At 44.1% G+C, this 18656-nt stretch overlaps 1 protein-coding gene across 5 annotated transcripts in view; it reads left to right on the top strand.

Annotated features, from left to right (window-relative positions):
- LRRK2 (leucine rich repeat kinase 2) overlaps window positions 1-18656 on the top strand; it is a 376481-nt gene that overhangs the window by 191210 nt on the left and 166615 nt on the right. For all 5 annotated transcript variants that reach the window (XM_040343608.1, XM_040343610.1, XM_040343612.1 and 2 more), the window contains exons 23-27: window positions 750-865; window positions 1899-1962; window positions 5588-5805; window positions 13266-13516; window positions 17032-17180. In XM_040343608.1, coding sequence (XP_040199542.1) covers window positions 750-865; window positions 1899-1962; window positions 5588-5805; window positions 13266-13516; window positions 17032-17180 — 798 coding nt within the window. The remainder of the gene's footprint in view (window positions 1-749; window positions 866-1898; window positions 1963-5587; window positions 5806-13265; window positions 13517-17031; window positions 17181-18656) is intronic.

Below are 18656 nucleotides of genomic sequence, written 5' to 3'. Positions count from 1 at the left end.
TTATGTACAGTCTTGAGGAAAGGGGAACATAATTGAAATCATTAAATACATTAAGGGCGTGAATAAGGTTCAGGATCAAGAACACACGGAAATGAGCATGACTGAAAGTTCACAACCAAGTTTAGAAAGTATTATTTAACAGACAGAGCAGTTAACACCTGGAATAGACTTCCAGTAGGGGCAGGGAATCGGTCAACCGTTTGTGGATTCAGACATGAGTCCATCTGTCATGAGAAAAATATGGACCATGCCATTTTAATTGCCAATTTTTGACTGTCACTAATTCAATCACCCAGGACAAGAATGCATCAAAAGAAAGTTATAGGAAATTCATACGTCTTCATCTACTTGCTTGTGCTCGGTCAGTGGCTCAGAGTAAAGGCATGTTTAGTTATTTTGAAATGCCAAGACTCCAGGCACAGCTATCGCTTGCGGTTAATATCGATTACTTGCATTTACATGTGGCTGCGTTTTAGTTGCAGTGGAACATTCTTGCCATTTCTGATATGCTTCCTGTTAAGTTTCGGAGGATAACTTCATCTGTCTGCAACTAAAAGCTGAATTCTATCCGCTCGTGTGAAAGGGACAAATCAATCCATAAGCAATGGGGAAAAAAAAATTCACAATAGTTTACTGATCAGCAGACAAATATTTTACTGACAAAATATAAATTTTAAACTTGCATGTCTTAATAGGAATATTTTTTGGAATAACGAGTAAAGCTTATTATTATTACTTTTATTTTATAGGTAGCGATGGGATGCTTCCAGTGAAAAAATCTCACTCATTTGTCAATCTTGACATTCACAAGGAAAATTCAAAACTGAATCACATACCATCAGGGCAAAGACAAACTAACTCATTGGTATGCTACATTTATTATTTTGGGTTACCCTGTACCATTTCTTTTTAAATTAAAATATGCCTACAGTACACTTCAAAGGTGGTTGAATTGCAGGAAATGTATGCATTCTTGCAGTGGTGACTGACCAGTTTGCATACTTTTTTGATATGTTGTTGATCTGTAATAGTATTCTTTGTCCAGATAAAAAATAAATAGCTGAATGTTATGCCTTGCAATGGCAATCATTTGAGCATTTTATCAAGACAATGTTTTATTATCAAACAAGTATCTTTCAGATTATCAAGACAGAGGAAGAGAACTTGCACCAGTTGTCCTGTTACTTCAGTGGTTGTGACAAAAAGTAATATTTACTATCTGTTCTACAGCTGACAATGCACTACATGTTAACTATTGTTGAATACCTACACAGGAATAAGTTAAAGAATTTTGGGACATTTGAAAGCAAATGCAGTACCTGTCCGCACAGATTTTATTTACAAATCTTTCTGTAACGTAACAAATCTTTGCAGAGGTCTGCCCATGCTGTGTGGAATTTGGTAGGGTTTGATTTACAGTTTGTTTTTTCACTTGCCCGTGACCATTGTAGGAGAATCCCTCCTCCAACCCTGGTACTGTCTAATTGCATTTTCTGCACGTATGTAGGAAAAAGTTGGCCAATGACGGCCATAGCACCTAACTCGGCCTGTCAGATCTCTAAGAGAGATGTTGGTTTTGGGGGTGGTTGGTCTCATGAAGCGATTTTATGAAAAGTTTGATGAGGAGAGACTGGTCTATCCTTATTCTATTGCTGGGACATGCCGTGTTTGTGTTTACTGCAACATAGGCATGGTAAATGGTTTCTTACGCTGTTTAACAAAAGGGAACTGTTGCAGAGCTGAAAATATGACACTATTGATGCTTACAGCTCTGCTATTGTCACTTACAAGTTCCGAATGTCACACTCTGGATGCTTGAAGATTTTACTTGCTTCTGTTGAGTCATATATATGCCCGTTTTCCTTTCAAAATTATCCTATTTGTGTTCTCCTTAACAGGGTGCATTTGGAGACGAACCTGTTATATGTCGCAGAAAAGATTTTGTAAGCCTCGATTATCCAAGTAGGTGGACGTGTATATTTTATAAACGTATTTTACATCTATACATATTATACCTTTTTTTAACATCGAGTTGCATTTATCTTGACCTCTGGAAGATTTTTCTCCCTTCATGACCAGAGCATTTTTTGCTATTCAGCTCTGCGCTACTTTAACTGGCAATTGTGCGGCCATGCAACACTGTATGCAAATTTGTCATTTTGTTCCACACAAATATATAAAAAAAACAAAAACACAAGTGGTAATTAAATACCATAAAAAGAAGTTCTAAGTCATTGAGCTAATTGTACAAGGCATGACGCCAAGAAGTATTTCCATAGATCAGGGCAGCCTAGGCCACCTCTAGACTGGGCCCTATACAGCATCTATCTGCTCTTGCAGGGTTGCTTGTTTTGCCAGATAAATTTAAACAAAGCGGACTGTACAGCCATTAACGTGGAACGGGATACATAAAGGGGTAGGGCTCTGAAGAAAAATAGCTTGGGAAGGATCGACATTTTCACTTCTTGAATTTTCCCTAGTGTGACATAGGGGTTTGTTAGATCTCGTGGTAGATGCGTTTTCTGTGTAGTGAGTCCACACCAAACAGGCATATATCGTTATGGGCCTGGTAGCCCACATTTATTAAATAAGGAAAAACAAAACGTCCATTTATTAATCCCACACAGGGGTTTAAAAATTTTCAGAAATTACTGAAAATACTAGCCCACCTGGCTACTCTGACAACACTGCTGCTATCGTAGTTTGTACCTTAAACCACCAGATCTTCCAGTCTCACAGTCTTGGACGCACACAGCATTGGGCTTCTTAAACGCACACAGCTTCAAGCCCCTCAATGCACACAGCTTCTGGCTCCATGGACGCACACAGCTTGAAGCCCTCCAACGCACACAGCTTTGAACTTCTTAATGCACACAGAGACTCTTACTAGCAGCCACTGCTCCAACTCCACCTTCCTCCCACTTCTGCTCTCCCCAGCCCTCAGTCTTTAAAACCCGGACACAGGGTTGGAGATCTCGTCCAACCCAAATCTCTGAAGGATCTCCAAACTAAAGAGCCCCTTTCAGAAATGGCAAGATTTGGCAAAAACTGCAAGAGCAGTTTTCTCGGTTTCAAATCTGTGCTCTGTAGCTCTGCAATCTGGCTATATGCACACTCTGTGTCCATTTCAACACCATTTCCATAGGGACAAAGCCTCGCTCTGCCACACTAGAAATGATATGTGATAAGAGGACCATTGGGTGAGTAAGGATCTAACATTGGCAAAGGCTTGGGGGTAGTTTGTGTGTGTGTGTACATGAGTCTGAGGGAGAGGGCTAAGCGGATCCCTAGGTATTGTTTGGTGTCCGAGCTCCAGGGGAATTCATATTTATCTTTGAGACTGGTTATTAAGGGCTAAGGGAAGTTAATAGTTAGGACTACACATTTAGATGGATTTACTCCCAGACCCGTAAGTTGGTGAAATGTAGCTAAGGTAGAAAGTAGATTGGGGAGGGAGATTGGAAGATTTGAAAGGAATAAGATTGGCTGTTCTTCGTGTAACCCTTGATGTTAGGGTTAGAGGCGATTGAATGGACCAGTGGTTCTATCGCCGAGGTGAACAACAGAGGGGAGAGGGGGCAGCCCTGTCTAGTGCCTCTACCTAGAGTGAAGTATTCCGAGTTGCACCCAGGGAGCTTCATACGGGTTTGGGGATTATGGTAAAGAGCCTTAAAGCCATGGGTAAATTCCCTGGTCAAGCCAAATTTGGCCAAAATGTTGTCTAAATAGGGCCATAGGACGCTGTTGAAGGCCTTGCTAATGTCCAGGCTAAATAACAAGACCTTGCGGCAGTTAATTTCAGCATCCTGTATTCCATTAGTGTCTAGCTGTATGTTGTCCGTAATTTGCCTACTGGGGTTGAAGCCTGTTTGGTCTATAGAGACCAGGGAGGTTATGACCGATGCCAGACGATCCTCTAGTATACAGGCGAATATCTTTAAGTCGTTATTAATGACCGATATGGGGTGTTTGTTCTGTGGGAGGGTATGATCCTTTCCAGATTTCAGAATTAAGGACGTGTTTGCTAGGAGCATGTCATCAGGTAGTAAGTCTCCACTCAGGATTCTGTTATATAGTTTGACCAACTTGGGGGACCATAGACCGGCAAATATTTTTGTAGTATAGCACAGTATAGCCATCCAGGCCAGGGATTTGGATGCTTTTAGGGAGGAAATGATAGTGGCTATTTCATCCTCTGTGCAAGGAGCATTAAGAGTTTGCAGTTGTTCTTTAGTGAGTTGAGGTAGTGGGAGGGCGTTTAACCAGGTCTGGGGGGGGGGGGCAAGATTGGGGTTGTGGGGAGAACAGAAGTGATTGATAGTAGGAGGAGAGGATCTTTAAAATGTCTTTTGGGTGGGTGGTGAGGTTACCATTATCTTTTAATTTGTATGAATGTGTGGGTTGGATGGATTGTTTCAGCTTTCTGGCAAACATGGCCAAAGCTGAATTGCTGTGCAAGAGGAATCTGGCTTTAGACCAGCGAAGGGATTTTTCAGTATGCTAAGTAAGAGTAAGGTATCTAGAGCACTTCTCTTGCTGTTGATTTGATTCAGAAATTCCTGAGAGGGTGTTTGGCTGTGTCTGTGGTTTAGTGAGCAAATATATATATATATATATAATATATATATATATATATATATATATATATATATATATATATATTATATTTATATATATATATATTATTTTTTTTTGGTGTTTTCTAGTAGTGGCTATTTCAATCAGATGACCTCTCCTCACAACCTTATGGGCGGCCCATAAAGTCGTGGGGGAAATTCCGTCAGTGTCATTTTGGAGAAAATATTAGGTGAGGTGTGCAGAAAGCTGACTAACTAAGCTGGGGTCCATGAGTGAGGAGTCGTTTAAGGCGCCAAGCCCCCCTGTTGCACTAGGGAGTCCCATGCATGAGAAGCTGCATGACACTATGTGGTGATCTGACCAGGGGCATACGTGTATATCGGCAGATGTGGAATTTGCGACTAGAATAGGGAGCAAAATGGTAGTCTAGTCGGGAGTAGCTATCGTGAGGGTGGGAGTAAACGTGTATCCCTGAGATCCCTCATTGTGGGCTCTCCAGGAGTCAGTTGGAGTGATTTGAGGGAATGTTGAAGGGTTTTAGGGAATACATTATTTGCAGGACTTGGCCTACTTCTATCCAATTTGGAATGGGCCACTAGATTAAAATCTCCCCCTATGCGGAGGTGAGGCGAGTGATATCTGTCCAGCACCTGGAAGAAAGCTTTGAAGAAGGAAGCTTAGGATGCATTCGGGGGCATACACTGAAAAAAAACACACTTGTTTTTGGGGGGTCGTTCTCTTTGTGTTGACATCTGCTGAAGATTTCAAGTGCATTGTTCTCTAAACCTCTTTGCGGGAAATGTGCACGGAACGTGGGTTTCCTGCACCATATTCTGGTATGAATGGGCCCTAAAAAAAAAAATCTGATCTTGCTAATCTTTTGACAGATATTTTTTTTGTTTTGTTGTCAATTCTGTGTTAATTATTGTTAGTTTAAAAATGATTTTTTTTTTTTTTTTTTAAACATTACTCTGCTGGGTACATTTTTTTTTTTTTTTTTTTCTTGTAGGTTTAGCGCTGAGGTTTCCATTACACATGAAGCGAACTGATAGCGCCTCTTCACTGACAGAAAAAGAGCACATTAGATCCCTAGATCTGTCTGCAAATGACCTGGAAAACATAGGATTAATAAATAAAAAGTCTCTTCTTGTAAATCATTTGGAACGCCTTGAGAAAATTGAGCTTCAGCAGAACAGATTAACATCCGTGCCAAAGTCTCTTTGTGAGGTAATGAAGTGTGGTGCTCGTTTTAAACAAATCCTTTTTTCTTTCTCATGCATTGAGGGACTCGCATTATTTAGATACTTAGACTGATTATACTGCCGCCTACAGGAGAAATGAACACCGGCAACAGAAAAGCCATTGGCCAGTACATAACCCTACCCAGAATCCTTATACCTCACATTTTTTGCTAGTGTCTTTGGACTCTTTTCTTGGCTAAGCTGGTTTTTGCTTTTATCTCAACCTAAATATTGTTCTCCTGTCCCTCCTGGCTCCAGCTGACAAACAAGAAAGTTTCCCTCAATTGTTAGGTAGTGATTTGTGCTTTCTGTGTCTGTTTTTCATCCTTTTATATTCCGCATGGACCCTGTAAGGGTACATTGGTATCTTTTGCCACCATCTCTGGGTAACTCGGACAGACCATCAACCAAAGGTATGGTCTTATGGCTGGAGTTCCACCCTACATTTGTGTGTGCTGCTTGCTTTTGTCGGCACCATTCAACTTTTGCCAGTTGTAAGGCTACCGCCTGGTCTTCTGTTTTTGTTTTCTGAAGGCCCTCGTCCAATTCAGCCCCAGTCCAATTCTGACACTTCTCACGTATATTTAAAAATCGACATCTTTTTGACAGAAAATTACTTGAAACCCCCAAACATTATTTATTTTTTAAGCAGCGGCTTTAGAGAATAAAAAGGTGTATGCTGCAATATTTTATGTTGCATAGTATTTGCGCAACACATTTTTTAAGCGCAGGTTTTTGGGGAAAAAACACACTTTAATAAATCTTGGTACTTAATATAATACACAATTTGTGTAAAACATAAAAAATGATGTTATGCCAAGTAAATGGATACCAAACATGTCATGCTTTAAAATTGCACACACACCTGTGGAACAGCAACAAACTAGGGTACAATAAAGTATCCATTAGGCAATTTAAAAGCCTTTACAAGTTACCACTTTAGATTTACACAGGAGGTCTGTGTTAGAATTATTGCTCTTCATCTGATGTTTGCAGCGATACCTCATATGTGTGGTGGCAAACACTGTTCACAAATGCGTGCGGGACCAATACATACATTTGCCTTTGTGTGCAAGCATAAGGGGGAAAGGGCGCCTTAACATTTTTTTTTTTTTTTTTATTGAATTTATTGAATTGTTTTTATTTTTACATTCCCTGTTTACTTTTTTTAAATCAACTTTATTGCCATCACAGGATTAATAACATACCTTGTAATGGCATGGGCAGCGACAGGTACTCTTTTCTGAGAGTTCTGGGGTCTAATAGACCGCAGATCTCTCCTTTTTTCTCCTTAAAAGCATCAGATCAAACCCAAGATCAGTTTAATCTGATGCTTTTCACAGGTCAGTAAGTTATATGGCTAAATCTGTGTCTGTTAGTGCATGTTCAAACCCTAATACCATAAATATAAAATATTATTTGATTTTTGTATGGTTCATTTCATTCAGGATCCACTCACTCTCCTGGGTACCAGGAACAGATCTGGAATACACACTTAATAATTCCAAATTTTTTCAAAGCTTTATTTCCTGTATACAAACTTATATATGAAAGCAAGTGGGCAGGTATAATATTGCCCCTTTAACCAATAAAAATAACACGGGTTGACAAAAGGCGTATACAGTACATTTTTGCATATCCATAAGTCATGCATAACTCATCAAAAACACAGTATTTATTATCCTAGATTTTCCTGTGGGAAATTATGCTTTTATCTGAAGTTGGTTGCATTTACACAAAACTAGATCAAGTTTATCATCAAGTTACATTTGTCAAGGACATATGCTCAAGCAGGACAGAGAAAGATGCTGGAGAGCAGACAAATAGAAAGCCACTTACAGTAACTCTATCAGGACTACGAAAACAAAGTGCTTAAACTGTAACTCTGGTGTTCCCTTCATTTGTTCCAAAGGAACAATTTTTGACCAAATGAGGGATGATGTCTCATTATTCATATTTCATCATTATAATAATCCTCTGCTGCTAGAATAGTTTCTTACATATGCAAAGACCTACCTATACCCATATACAGTTGAACCTTGGATTACAAGCATAATCCGTTCCAGGAGTATGCTTGTGATCCAAAGTACTCGCATATCAAAGCGAGTTTTCCCATTGAAGTCAATGGAAACGAAAATAATTTGTTCCGCATTGACTTCAATGGGATGCAATACCAAATGCGTCCAGAAGTGGGGAGGCGCCAGAGCACCGAAAACGGCCCAAAAAGACCCAAGGACACTTCTGCTATTTTTGTCTCTGCTCGGCTTCTGCGCCCCGTACCTCAGGCCAAATTGGGTACTGCACGCCTATTTAGCTTGAATTCTGCTTGTCTTGCGAGTCAACACTTGCAAACCGAGTCAGAACAAAAAAAATAATTCAAATGGTGACAATTTGGTAGTTTTGTTGAGGTCATTCTAATCTCAGCGAGAACCGCAGGGAGGCAACGTTCCCATTTTACATACTTACCTCCCGTGGCCTTACTCAGTTTGTCCTTAATGGTCTGGTTTATCCATTCTATGACCCCGGAACTTTAGGGGTGATATAGGATAGGAAACTTCCATTCTGACCATTAGTTTTACTATCAGTTTTAGTTGTATTTTAGTCATCTGAATTGTTTCAGTTTTAGTCTACTAAAATAGTGTTAAAATTATGTGACATTAAATTAAAGTGATAAAAATATTTTCGCTGACGAAAAGTAGCTTTGTTTTGTTAATATATCTGTCAGATGTGTTTTTTTAAATTGGTGACCCTTTTCTATAAAGAGCCTTTCCTCATTCTTCATTAGGTTGTTCTTACGCCCAAGGCCATGAGTGGTCTTAGCATTCCACCTCAATGAGGATTAGCCCATTCTTATGCCCTGCTCTTACAGTACATGTTGCCGAGAATGTGTTTCTAGCACGAAAGCATTGCGCTGATTCTCGGCGACATGGTGCCGACATCTCGCACTCGCTGGAATAGACAAAGCACATTCCAGCGAGCGCATCATGAAGCGACGGGGATCCGACTTGGATTACCACCAATTCTAGCATTTGGTATGCATTCCTGAGGAAGAACTCCACGCCGATTTTTAAATAAAAAACCGACATGGGTTCCCCCCCCCCCCCAGGAGCATACCAGGCCCTTAGGTCTGGTATGGGTTGTAAGGAGACCCCCCCCCCCACGCCGAAAAACCAACGTAGGGGGTCCCCCTACCATCCATACCAGACCCGTATCCAATGAACGCTATCCGGCCCGGCCAGGAAAGGAGTGGGGAAGAGCGAGCGCACTGCGGGGCCCCCCCACCCTAGAGCACCCTGTCCCCATGTCGATAAGGACAGGGCCTCTTCCCGACAACCCTGGCCGTTGGTTGTCAGGGTCTGCGGGCGGGGGGCTTATCGGAATCTGGGAGCCCCCTCAAATAAGGGGGCCCCCAGATACAGGCCCCCCACCCTAAGTGAATGGATATGGGGTACATCGTACCCCTACCCATTCAACTGGAGGCAAAGTGTTAAAGTTAATAAACACACAACACAGGGTTTTAAAATAATTTTAGTCTGCTCCGGGGCCCCCCCCCTGTCTTCTTTAGCTCTTTTACCAGGGGGGGCTTCTTCTGCTCTCTGGGGGGTCTTCTGCTCTCTGGGGGGTCTTCTGCTCTCTGGGGGGTCTTCTCCGCTCTCCGGGGGTCTTCTCCGCTCTCCGAGGGTCTTCTGCGCTCTCAGGGGGGTCTTCTATCTTCGCCGCTCTCCGCTGTTGACTCAGCGCACCCCGGTTCTTCTCCCGCTCTCCGGTGCCTTCTCCTTCAGGGCTGACCGCCGCTATCTTCGTGTGTTAGCTCAATTACTAGCGGCGGCCAGCCCGCTCTTCTGTGACGTCTTCTTCTCTTCTCTTCTCTTCTTCCGATGTTGACACGACACCTCTTCTCGCTGCAATGACAGGTGCGCGGTTTGCATCCGACTTATATAGGCCTCACAGTCCCATCATTCTCCGGTACCTACCCACGTGGTACCTACCCACGTGGTACCTACCTTATTTGAGGGGGCTCCTAGATTCCGATAAGCCCCCCGTCCGCAGACCCCGACAACCAACGGCCAGGGTTGTCGGGAAGAGGCCCTGTCCTTATCGACATGGGGACAGGGTGCTCTGGGGTGGGGGGGCCCCGCAGTGCGCCCCCCTGCCCCAGAGCACCCAACCCCCCCCATGTTGAGGGCATGCGGCCTGGTACGGCTCAGGAGGGGGGGCGCTCGCTCGTCCCCACTCCTTTCCTGGACGGCCGGGTAGAGTGCTTTGGATACGGGTCTGGTATGGATTCTGGGGGGAACCCCCTACGTCGTTTTTTTGGCATAGGGGGGGGTCTCCTTACAACCCATACCAGACCTAAGGGCCTGGTATGCTCCTGGGGGGGGGAACCCATGTCGGTTTTTTATTTAAAAATCGGCGTGGAGTTCTCCCTCTCAGGAATGCATACCAAATGCCGCAGCTAGAATTGGCGGGAATCCAAGTCAGATCTCCTGTTGCTTCTATGACTTTTTGGTCTCCATCGCGGCAAGCCAGCTTGGCGCTGGCTCCCGCGATGGGGCTCGTAGGTGGTCAATCTCGCGGAGAAAGGGAGCGAGATTGACACAATATCGCGGTCACCTACTGTAAGCATCCTAAGGCGAATATTGGTATATTCGCTAGGCATAATCGGAGCCATTAGAATATACTGTAAGAATACTGCTCTAATCAGGAGGACAGATTCACTCTTTGTCCTGTTCTCTGGCGCTCCTGTTTCAAAGTTTACCCTGACACCCGGTTTCAAAGTCCACCATTGCACAATAGATAGTGTGACAGGAAGTCAGGTAAATCTGTGGGTGTTGTCACAGACGGGAGATACGTTTCTGCCTTGTTTAGACAATATACCAATTATTATCAGGTGTCGGCTGCAGAAGCAGCCAGAAAGATTTAAGGGCGTTGAAAAACTTCAGCTGTTCAGAATGAGGCAATTAAGACCTCTATAAGTAATCCAGAGGATTACTACTGACTGCTGCATCCTGAGGATTTTTGAGTGAAGGAGAGCAGTGAACAGAAATACTTCTGAAGAGGTGAGGTGCTGTTGATTTTTCTGTGTGATAAAAATCAAAAAGGCTATTTGTTTTTCTGCTGTATGACCAGCAGTGTCTGATCAGCAGTAGGCTGTGCAGACTAGATAGATAGGTTCCTGTGTGGTGAAGGTAGACGCCCCAAGTGGCCAGGGTTATTTATGTTTGATTTTTGTTTATGCTGTTTGGATGCTTGCACTTGTTACCAGCCAGATGGAAAAATAAACCAAATTCTTTGTTTTCAACCGTCTTTGGCTGTTTCTCTGTATCGTTCAGTGTGTAGTGAACCCCATCCAGGGGGTCACACCCCCCCCGCTACCGAGCTAACCCCTTACAATAGGGAATCTGATTGCAAGAGCTACTTCTCAAAGGGAATTTACCTCCTCTATTTCTACACGCCTATTCCACCAGATTAGTGGGTTTTTCATGGGCATTTCAGCACCAAGCCTCAGTGGCCTAATTGTGTATGGCTGCCACTTGGTCTTCTATTTTTTCAGACTTTTACCAGGTGAATATCCAGTCTCGGCCAATGCAGCTTTTGGCCACAATTTCAAACTTCTTTTGATGGTTATTATTGGGCCCATTGTCACAGTTCAGCTCATTGTTGCCCACCCTTTGTATTAATTGCTTTGGGACATCCCTTGCTGTATAAATCATCTGCATGTGTACTGTACTGTATGATTAAGGTAAGGAATTTTGACTTGCCTGCAATTCCATATCTTGGACCAGACCACCCTCCCTACTGTTGGTTGCTTTACTATCCATTGCTTGCTACAAAACTGAGAACTCATGGAGCGGGGTAGGTTTATAGGTAAGGCTCCCAGGGAAGCCGTGTTTTTTTTTTTTTTTTTTTTTTTTAGTGTCAAATCACCTGGAAGCACAGGCCTATAACCCATGGAGTATGATTATTCTGCCTGTGTCTTGTACTGTACTGCAAGATATGCAAGTCAAAAGTCTTTTTTCTTGGAGCTCATTGAGGGACACTGGTACCCCCCTCTGTTTTTTCCATGCTCTCTGTATTACCTTGCTACAAAACTGAGATATGATGGTAAAGATATGAAAGCTGTAAATAAGACTGGGCGAAGATGGAAGTGATGGTGACCAGGGGGCCATGCCAGCGCTGCGTGGGAGGGCTCAGTTTGCAGGTAAATCTGTCATAATGCGTTGCATACTAGTAAATTATGACTTAAAGCGTTACTAAAGGAAAACATATATTTTTTTTAAATGACAAACATGTCATACTTGCCTCCACTGTGCAGTTCGCTTTGCACAGAGCGGCCCCGTTGCATGTCTTCTGGGGTCCCTCGGCAGCTGTCTCTGGTCCTCCCCGCAATTAGTCACCACAGTCATGCAAGAGCTCGCATGGTGGTCACTAACTGTGGGCGCGCTCCCGTGATACAGCGAGCGGCCATAGCCGCTCACTGTATCACTCGGCCTCGTCACTCTGCGCGCCGCATCACTGGATGTGATTGACAGCAGCGCCAGCCGAAGGCTAGCCAAATCTCTAGCCAATCAGCGGCCAGGCTGAGCGGCGAAGAGGGTCGCGGGACCGCGCGTGGTACTTTCGAGGGGTCAGGTAAGTATAAGGGGGGGGAGGGGGGGGGGGCGGCAGTATCAGATGTTTTTTCACCTTAATGCATAGATTGCATTAAGGTGAAAAAACATTTTCCTTTACAACTCCTTTAAACCTGAAGAGTGCCCATTTTTTTTAAAACCCTTTCAAGAGATTTTACTACCACATTAAGTACCGGAGTATTTTAAGGACCTCATATTAATTTGCAAACTGGATGATTTATTTCCATAATTAAGAGGATTTCTAGCAAACCAAGTCTAAAACAAACAACTTTACCTGTCAGCCATACTCATGTATTGGTAATGTAATGAGGCCATTAACAGGCTGGTATTGAAGAGGACTGTAAGATCAGCCAGCCAGTAGAATGTCTTCCTGAAAAGGTGAAAGCCACACTCTGAAATGTAATTTTGCAGTAAACTTTATTGTACTTGGCATGGGCTACCTGAGCTCATGCAGGCTGTGCTGCATACACTAAAGTTTATTACAGCAACATATTATCTATGTGCAACTGTCCCTTTCTTTAAATGTGTACATTAACATAACAAGTTGGTTTATTTTATTACATAAACTGTTTTTACATATATAAACCATTTTACAATTTTGAGTTGTAAAGGTTTAAATAATTTAGTCAAAACTTTGTTGGATTGGGTATAAATCTGCCCCACCATGGCCAGCTCTACCCGTTGTTTCGCTCTAGGATTTGTCTTGCATTAATTACTGTATTAGGCATGCTATAAAATTATTGGATGCAGTTTTTCTTATAATTACAATAATTACAATAATTGTAATAAATAATTTTGTGTATTTTAAACCTAGGCTTTAAAGTCTTTGACTTACTTGGACTTGCGTAATAATGGCTTCAAATCGTTCCCTACCTGTGTTCTGGAGATGAGCAGTATTGCATTCCTTGACATATCAAGAAATGAAATTGGTCCTTCCTTTGACTTGAACACAAGTGCCGTTTGTCTGACCTTGAAGCATCTTAACCTTTCATACAACCAGCTGAAAAGTTTTCCTGTTTGTTTAGGAAATGTTACTCAAAGGCTTGAAGAGCTAGTGCTAGAAGGGTAAGATGTTTCTCAGATGAGTTTAGAACAAATGTTTACTTTTTGTATTCAAAAACTATACTGTTTTACAGGTTAACTGTCACCCCCAAATGTAGATAATAATATCTGTCTACTTCATCATAACCATTGTGTTTTTACATTGGCGCCCTGATAATGTGTTTCCACAGTAACTAAACAGTTTTTTAATTTTTTCATCAAACGCTTCTTGTTTTCCACAAACATATTTTGTAAATGGTATTTATCTTTTTTCCCATTCTGACTCTAAGGCCCTGTACACACGGCCGGGAATCCTGTCAGGAAAAAAAACGTTGGTTTTCCTGACGGGATTCCTGCAGGGCCGGCGCAACCACCAGGCGGACCAAGCGGCCGCTTGGGGCGGGCAGGTCCGCAGCCTGGGATGGGGCGAAAAGATAACTTTTTTTTTTTTATTGTCCGGAGTTGAACGAGTCCTGCGGGAACGGCGTCTGTAGAGGAGAAGGGAGGGAGAAAAAGTTTCACTGGCACCGCACTGCCCCGCCCCCTCCCCCGGCGAGCTGTTGCAGAAGAACAATAACTTCATTAGCATGTGACAAACCCGAGTCTCTGCTGCCTGACTAGTAACTCCCCCCAGCAGGAGATCGTGGCCGTGCTTCCCTGCTTGTAATTTTTTTTTGTGATGGACGCTGATGAGCTGACCAGCCAATCTGCATGCACCTAGCCCTATCAAGTGCCTGCAGATTGGCTGGTCAGCTCATCAGCGTCCATCACAAAAAAATTACAAGCAGCCAGCATGCTCCCTTCAGCAGGGAAGGAAGAGAAGTTTAGCTAGTGCTGGCCACGATCTCCTGCTGGGGTCGAGTTACTAGTCAGGCAGCAGAGGCTTGTCACATGCTAATGATGTTATTGTATAAATACCAGGAAGCAGCATGGATGGAGGGTAAGTCACAGAAATTGTGTGTGTTACTGTGCCCCCCCCTGCAGACTTTATTTAAACTCCTGTTTAAAGGGAAACCTGGCTGAGGTTGACAGGCTGGCATTGAGAAAATGGATGAGGATGACTCTGGGTGGATATGAGAGTTACATTGTGGAGATTCTCTTCGCAATGTAACTCTCATCCCCACAGAGTCATCTTCATCCATCTTCACAATGCAACACAATCATCTTCATCCCCACCCAGCACCATCCATCCCTCTCTAACGCATCCCCTGCACCATCCATCCCTTTCCACAACACATCCCCACCCACACCCAGCACCATCCATCCCTCTCCACAACGCATCACCACCCACCCCTCTCCACAACGCATCCCCACCCACGCCTAGCACCATCCACCCTCTCCACAACACATGGCTGTGGAGGAGGCGGGTACAGAGAGAGGTGGCTGTGGAGGAGGCGGGTACCACCCACCCCTCTCCACCACGCATCACCACCCACGCCAAGCACCATCCATCCCACTCCACAATGCATCCCCACCCACCCCTCTCCACAACGCATCCCCACCCACCCCTCTCCACAACGCATTCCCACCCACGCCTAGCACCATCCACCCTCTCCACAACACATGGCTGTGGAGGAGGCGGGTACAGAGAGAGGTGGCTGTGGAGGAGGGGGTACAGAGAGGTGGCTGTGGAGGAGGGGGGTACAGAGAGGTGGCTGTGGAGGAGGGGGTACAGAGAGGTGGCTGTAGAGGAGGGGGGTACAGAGAGGTGGCTGTAGAGGAGGGGGTACAGAGAGGTGGGGGTAGAGGAGGGGGCACAGAGAAGTAGCTTTACAGCCCTCTCTGTACCCCCTCCTCTACCGCCACCTCTCTGTACCCCCTCCTCCACAACCACCTCTCTGTACCCCCCCTCCTTAAAATGACTAAGATTGTATTTTTTTTTCTTTTTTAATAATTATGAGGTGGCACTGGTGGGCAGTAATGAGGTGGCACTGATGGACACTAATGGGCTGAACTGGTAGGCAGTGATGAGGTTGCACTGACAGGCTGAACTGGTGGACACTAATGAGGTGGCACTGTTGGACACTGATAGGCTGCACTTTACCTCTCCACCCTAAACAATAACCTCCTCCCCAACCTAGATTTCCTGAGATAATGAAAAAAAAAAAATATCGGCTGCAAAAATCGGCCTAAAATATCGGCCTAAAATATCGGCCATCGGCCGCCCCAATTTTGAAATATCGGCATCGGTATCGGCCAGAGAAAAACCCATATCGGTCTACCTCTAGTCTGCACTGTAGGGGTGTCTGCATTGTAGGGGTGGGGGTCTGCACTGTAGGGGTGTCTGTACTGTGGGAGTCTGCACTATAGGGGTGTCGGTCTGTACTGTAGGGGTGTCTGTACTGTGGGGGTCTGCACTATAGGGGTGGGGGTCTGCACTGTAGGGGTGTCTGTACTGTGTCGGGTTGGGGTCTGCACTGTAAGGGTTTCTGTACTGTGGGGGGCTGCACTATAGGGGTGTCTGTACTGTGGGGTATGGGGTCTGCACTGTAGGGGTGTCTGTACTGTGGGGGTCTGCACTATAGGGGTGGGGGTCTGCACTGTAGGGGTGTCTGTACTGTGTCGGGTGGGGGTCTGCACTGTAAGGGTGTCTGTACTGTGGGGGTCTGCACTATAGGGGTGTCTGTACTGTGGGGGTCTGCACTGTTGGGGGGTCTGAACTGTTGGGGGGTGTCTGTGTAATGGGGTCCAGAGGTGCAGGGTGCTATGTAATGTAAAGGGGTCCAGTGGTGTATGGTGCTGTGTAATGTAAAGGGGTCCAGTATGTTTTACATTTAGTAGTATGGTGTATATTATACTAAGAATTTCTGGTGTGGCGTGGTTACAAAAGCACAAATTAGTGTGGGGAGGTGGGTGGACGTTGGGGGGAGGGGGGGCGCCAAAATGGAGCTTCGCTTGTGTAGGCAGAAATCCTTGCACCGGCCCTGGATTCCTGGCAAGCTTGTCTTGCAAAGCCATGCATACAGACGGCCATTCAAAAGAACCGCCGTTCTTTTAAATGGCAAGAACGCGATGATTTCATCGACTACGACAAGCTGGCGCTCGTCGCATTCGATGCCGTCACCGCCATCTTGCTACACCCAATACTAGTATGCTACCGCGCATGGGTCGAACTCTTATCGAGCATGCGTGGGTTTACCTGGGACAGGTACGCATACAGACGACTTTTTTTTTTTTTTTCTCGGCAGGAAACACTCTGCCGGGAATCCCAACGGGAAAATAGAGAGCAGGGTTCTTTATTTTCCCGTTGGGATTCTCTGCGGTTTTCCTGACAGGAAAACTGCTAGGGACCATACACACGGGCGGGTTTCCCGGCCAAATGCTCTCCTGGTAGTTTTCCTGCTGTTCTACTCCCTGTTCTACTCCCTGATGGTCACAGAAAGTAGTTGCTGATCTGAATGTTACCGATTTATGAAGTTTTTTTTTTAGTTCTAGTTGATAGTTCTTTTAACACACACATGAATTTAGGGGCTTCATGGGTTTTTAAATATATTTTCTATATATGAATGTTTGGTTTACTTTTTTTTTTTTTAAAACAGAAACCGCATTTCTGAAATCTGTATGCCACTCTGCTTGCCTGAGCTACGAACTCTGAATTTGAATAAAAACATAATATCTTCTCTTTCCTGTGATTTTCTTCATGACTGTGCAAAGCTAGAAGTCTTTAGTGCTACAACAAATCAGCTTGGTAACGTTACAATTTAGTTTTCTTAGTCAATGTTTTCTATTTATATAGTATTTAAGTTGCAGAGGTTGTAATGTTTACATGCATACAATAATCAATGCGTTAAATGTTTTTTTCCAGTTACTGTATAAATCTTCTTCTATATTGATGCATCTTTGGAGATTACATACACATTTAATTCATTTTCATAATTTCTCCCTTTAGCATATTAGATTTTCAGCATTTCTATTCTAATGATTGAAACTGAGAATTTAGTGTTCCTATCTGTGCAATTAATTAGTTTTTGGGTTATTTTTGTGATTAACCTTATGTCTCATACACACGATCTGATCATCATACGACGTATCCTTCGCATTTTGTTGCATAAAACAGGCCCCTCCCTGTCACGATGAGTGGGAGGGGTTATACTGTCTTATTTACAGCGTTGTTTGCCGATATCAAATTCTCCTGAAGGTAGCAGTATAACCCATATTTCTTGGAGTCTTTCTGACCCTATGGCCCCTAATAAACTCCAAGAAAATTTATTTTACGAGAAGTCAAAAACACTTTTTTTTATCCACTATATCAGTGTCCGGATTTATGGCCATATTCTGCTTTTTAAATGCACACTCCTATTGCACATTAGCTTGAGAAATTAGTTAATCTACATCTTTGTAAAAGTAATAACTTTAACTTTCTGCATGCTATTGATGAGGCCTCTTGTTTTTGATTAGTTTTTTTTTTAATACACTTTTAACCAGAACTTACGCCGGTGTATCTCGAGATGCGCGGCGTTAGTATGTATATATACGTCAGTGTAACTATGCGCCGTATCCACAAAACGAGATACGCCTGAAAATAGGATTTTTCCGACCAACGTAATTTTTCTGCGCCGGCGCATATATACGCTGGACGCACCATTGTTTTGCTATTCAAATATGCAAATGAGGGAGAACGTACGTGCTTCCGACGCGGGCCACGCATAAGTTATACGTCTGGCCTAAAGTTACCCCTCATAAAAGCAGGGGTAACTTTGCACCAGACGTGTGCAGGTCAGCTGGAGAGCAGCTTCAGCAACACTGTTGGGGATGATCTGAGCATCCACACTTGCAGGACAACAATCTGTATGCCAACATGCCAGGGGCAACCATGGTCATAGCTATACTACTGGCTTTACATGCGCGTAGAAGGAGGAGGGCACGGGAGCGGATATACCGACCTCGCCTAAACGTCTTTGGCATGGGGGATTCGGAGGTATATCGCATATTCAGATTCAGCCCTTCTGCCATCCTGGAAATGGCCACAACCCTGAAAGATGACATCACCAGCCAGACACATCGCTCACAAGCAGTGGAGCCACTGGTCAAGGTACTGGCAACACTCCATTTCCTTGCCAGTGGCTCGTTCCAGCGTACAAGTGGAGTCGTGGCTTGGATAGCACAATCCTCCATTATCAGATGTGTGCACCAGGTTGTCTCCGCAATTCTCAGACGCATGGCC

Source organism: Rana temporaria, chromosome 3 (assembly GCF_905171775.1).
Source record: "Rana temporaria chromosome 3, aRanTem1.1, whole genome shotgun sequence".
Classification (NCBI taxonomy): domain Eukaryota; kingdom Metazoa; phylum Chordata; class Amphibia; order Anura; family Ranidae; genus Rana; species Rana temporaria.
The sequence above is the reverse complement of the archived record's forward strand: the minus strand, read 5'-3'. Positions and strand labels throughout refer to the sequence as shown.